Consider the following 4,142-nt stretch of genomic DNA (forward strand, 5'->3'; position numbering starts at 1 on the left):
AAAAAACAGGAAAGAAAAGAGAGAAAAGGAAAGTGAGTGAGCAAGAGATATTGATGGAGAAGGAAAGTAATCGAAAGTTTCTAAAAATCGAGAAGGAAAGATTGGGAGAAAATAAATTCCTCTCTCTTTACAAAAAGGCTCTCGGCCAAAGACAGTGGGGGAGCTCTTGACGGTTTACAAGAAGAGACAGAGGTTTAGAGAGAAAAAAAAAGAGCTCTCGGTTTTGGGATAACATCACATCTCGGCTTTGAACAGAGAAAGGGGAGAACCAACGACCATTAATCATCTCCATTCGGCTAGAGAAGGACTCGGTTTGGGAGCAGAAATCAACTACTCCTCCACGGCCATTGAAGACAACCGAGAGCTAGAGAGAGATAGAGTTTGAATCTTTTCTGTTTCTCTTTCTTTTTCTTCTTCTTATCCTTCTCTTTGTGAGAGAGAAAAGGTCAGATTAAAAGAGTTAAGAGAGAGAGAGAGATATTATAGAGAGAGAGATTTTGAATTAATCATAAAACCACCATTAAAATCTCTTTTCTTCTTCTTTCTCCATTGTTACTGTTAGAGAGAGAGAGAGAGAGAGCTACTGTGTTTATTATAGAGAGAAAGAGAAAGTTTAGAGAGAGAAAGGAAGAGAAAACAGTAGAGAGAGAGAAAAACCAGAGAAGGAAAATAATTTTCTCACCAGGAAATCGTTTCCGGGAAGACGAGAAAATTATTTTCCCTAAGGGTCTGTTTGGCTGCACAGAGGGAAATTTGCGAGAAAAAAGGTGTTTTCTTCTCCGATTCTTTTTCTTTCTTTAATGTTATTATTTCTCATTTATCCCACCATGATTATGATCTCTTTAGTTATGAGTAGTTAACTTATCTAATCTGGGGTTTCGATGAAATTATGATTTTGTGTAAATTTTCACTTAATATCTTAGTACTTTGATAAGCAACTCATGCATTGATTTTCTATAAATTCTCATGATTTCTTCTTCATTTATGTTTCCGAGTTGATTAGTCATATTTAGATAATCTATTTAATGGCCAATACTCCTTAGTTAATAGGTCAATGTTGAAAACGTGTGTAAATCTTTCATTACCTATGCTTCATAAGTCTTGATTCGTCATATTTAGGTTGAGTCCTTTAATGAAGAACACTTGATAGTTGATAGGCAATAGTTAGAGTTGTAGAAAATCAATCATAGTGAGCCATACACGATATAAGATTTAGGTCGATATTTATGCCTGGTTATAATGGATTCAAACCCTAGACTTCCATCCCACTGATTTACTCTCATCGTTATTAATTGCCCTCGTTATTTTAGTATTTTAGTATTCTATCACAAAGAAAAAAAACCAATTTCAAAGAAAACCTTATTGGTCATAAGATTTAGAATAGATTCACTTAGTCTCTGAGGAACGAACCGGACTTACCGGAATCATCACTTGACGCCCGTATACTTGCGGGTGGAGACCTATTTAGGAAACTTTCTAGGCCCATCAGATCCCACCTCCAAGAGGTATAATAAAACTAAACTGTGATGGTTCATTCAGAGGTACAGAGGAATCAGATGCGGCGGTGGCAAGAGACTTCTGCGGCAACATCACCGCACAAAAGATCCAGAAGAGAATCGCCGACTACAACTCAAGAGAGTGAACTCTTAGCGTATTCTCTGGGACTAAAGCTGGCAGATGAAATGAGATTAGGTCATTTTATACTAGAGACTGATTCTAGGGTTCTGGTTGATTTGATCACAACCGTTGAACCTGTAATCCCTTGGCGCATCTACACGGCCATTATGGAGCTACGTGCTTCCATCTCCAGAAGACAAGTGGAAGTTACCCACTGCCTGCGGATTCACAATCAAGTGGCGCATGATTTAGCCGTTACATGTTTAGCTCGTAAGTTGTGAAGTTTTACTTTTCACTCCCTATGTTGTTAACTCCGTTACGTTTTTGGTCCTATGTAATTTGCCTATGTTATATGGCACAAACTCTTATAATGTACCAAAATCTTTGGTGTAGGTGTCTTATAATATGCACAAAATCTTTAAGTGTTGTATACTTTATTTTAGTCTAATCATCTGACAAAAAAGGAATCAGGGTTTCATCAATAGGGAACTCCATTTGGTGTCTTACTGGATTCCCACACTCATTTGTTCTTTTTAATCGTTTAACAGAAGACCAAGAACCCCTTCCAAGAAATGAATGTCATCTAATATGTTTAAAATGATAGGTGTTCTCATCTTATCAATGAGGATTTATGGCTTCATTAACTTTTTGGATTTTGTTTTAAATTGACATAATCTTAGAGATTTTGTTACTATTTATGACTTCATAAATTTTTTGGGATTTTATTATAAATTGACATAATCTTGGAGATTTTCTTATTGAAAAAGGTTTATTCACACAATTAACAACTTCAATCCTATTAGGATTCCTATCCTATAAATAGGTCCATGGCATCAAACATTAGGAAGAAAACAAGTTAAAAAAACAGAAAGCTAAAGAATAAAAAATCAGTAGTTTGTTGCTTTAAGAAAATATGGAAGGTAAAATTGTTAGAAAGATGTTGAATGTAACTATTTTGTTCATGGTAGTACTCATGATGTTGGGGATGTTTAATCAACAAGTTTCAGCAGTTGATGAAAGTTGTGTTAATGATTGCACTGAAAAATGTGGTAACGCCGATCCAGGTATAACCTGCCTATTCTCTCACTCTCTCCATTTGTGACGTTGGTTATATAATATATTCACTATTGCGAAAAATGTTTGTACAAAATCTGGTTGTATAAATAAACTTTTTATATATCATTGTAACACTAAATTTTTTCGTTGAATTGTGGTGATTTGCAGGGGCAGCAGTAGCGTGTCTTACTACATGTATTCAACAATGTATCTAAAATGATCTAGTTATTTTCGTGAACAATAACAAAGATGGAAGTTGTTACAGTAAATGGGTGATGTGGGCACTTGTCGATGTATGAGTTGGCGATCTTAAATAAAATATCTCCCTTAAATGTCTTAATCTTCTTGTGCAACTTTTCAGTTAACTAAATCTTTGCAATTACTTTAAACCTTCACAAATATAATTATCCCAACAATACATCAATATAATTTGATGAAAGTATCGTGAAAAGATAAATGAGATTAAAGGTCTCACGCCACGGGCATGCGGTTAACTAAATCTTTATATCACAACAATACCACAAGAATATTAAACTCAATGACCAATATTTACGGCTAATAAAACGGACAAATACGTAGAGAATGTCCGACTTTGATTCCGCCAAACACCGTACCGTGAAAGGAGGTTATAAAAGCAGATAATGGAAAAGACATGATAGACATGAAGCTGAGTGGGAGCACAAGAACAGACTATGTCATCCTAATTCCATTAGGAGAACGTGTTTCAAGGCCACTTGATGAGTAGCAACTGAAAAATGCGTGTTTCAATCACCCACGAAGCCCCTGTCAGTGGGTGATTGTGTGTTTTGTGTGTCTAATTGCTTTGATCGAATTGTTTAGTATAAGCATTCTAGTAAGGGCAATAACCCAATTGAAAGATAGGAGACGGATTTCATCACCGTTCTCTTGCCCAAATAGGTAACAACATTCACGATCCTAAACCTCACCTAAAAACTAAAATCTGATTTAGACATCAACCCCTAAGGTTTCGAGCTCATAGGATCTTTGAAACAATTCAGGGACTTGATTTTTATTTGGGCATTCCTCAAAGGAAAGTGTCAATCAATTCTTTAAAAGGTCACCTCGAGAAGAGGCAACGCTACCGAAGGTTGGACGGCTATCACAATGCTCATCGTTGGTCGTCACCAAGAATTGTTTGACCGTATTACTTTGACGGAGTAACCCTCATAACAATTATAGTTCAAGCTTTGTAACGAAGTAGGAGCTGTCTAGATTTTGAGGGTAAATCTGACCAACTTGTCTGTCTAGATTCTGTTTAGGTTGCTTGGTGGAGTCAGACTGATTGTGTTTGCTTTCCTCTAGGGTCTTCGTAGTGATTCCTCGGTTTTCGATTTTTTTTTTTTAAGAAAAAGCTTTGTTGAGAATATCCTTGGTCATTGGGCTCTAGTTTATGCCCGATAAATATCGTGATAAGATAGGTCGTTTCATTAGTAGAGAAACTCATCTAA

General features: G+C 36.1%; 1 protein-coding gene across 1 annotated transcript; it reads left to right on the plus strand.

Moving 5' to 3' along the window:
• LOC147566230 (uncharacterized) lies at nt 1–3,012 on the plus strand. The gene is made up of 4 exons (XM_086668233.1): nt 1–767; nt 1,540–1,887; nt 2,586–2,681; nt 2,842–3,012. Exons 2-4 carry the CDS (start codon nt 1,557–1,559, stop codon nt 2,886–2,888), a joined length of 474 nt encoding a protein of 157 aa, XP_086524359.1. The 5' UTR covers nt 1–767; nt 1,540–1,556; the 3' UTR covers nt 2,889–3,012.
• Nucleotides 3,013–4,142: the final 1,130 nt, after the last annotated feature.

Source organism: Eschscholzia californica, unplaced genomic scaffold (genome assembly GCF_041429995.1).
Source record: "Eschscholzia californica isolate CP2 unplaced genomic scaffold, dmEscCali1.0.p SCAF_1, whole genome shotgun sequence".
NCBI lineage: Eukaryota > Viridiplantae > Streptophyta > Magnoliopsida > Ranunculales > Papaveraceae > Eschscholzia > Eschscholzia californica.

What these genes read in the sequence shown, in the direction of transcription:
- LOC147566230 (XM_086668233.1), top strand. Translation starts at nt 1,557, where the DNA reads ATGCGGCGGTGGCAAGAGACTTCTGCGGCAACATCACCGCACAAAAGA. An exon ending in AGCCGTTACATGTTTAGCTC is followed by an intron (nt 1,888 to 2,585) that starts GTAAGTTGTGAA and finishes TGTTCATGGTAG; the next exon opens with TACTCATGATGTTGGGGATG. An exon ending in ATGTGGTAACGCCGATCCAG is followed by an intron (nt 2,682 to 2,841) that starts GTATAACCTGCC and finishes GGTGATTTGCAG; the next exon opens with GGGCAGCAGTAGCGTGTCTT.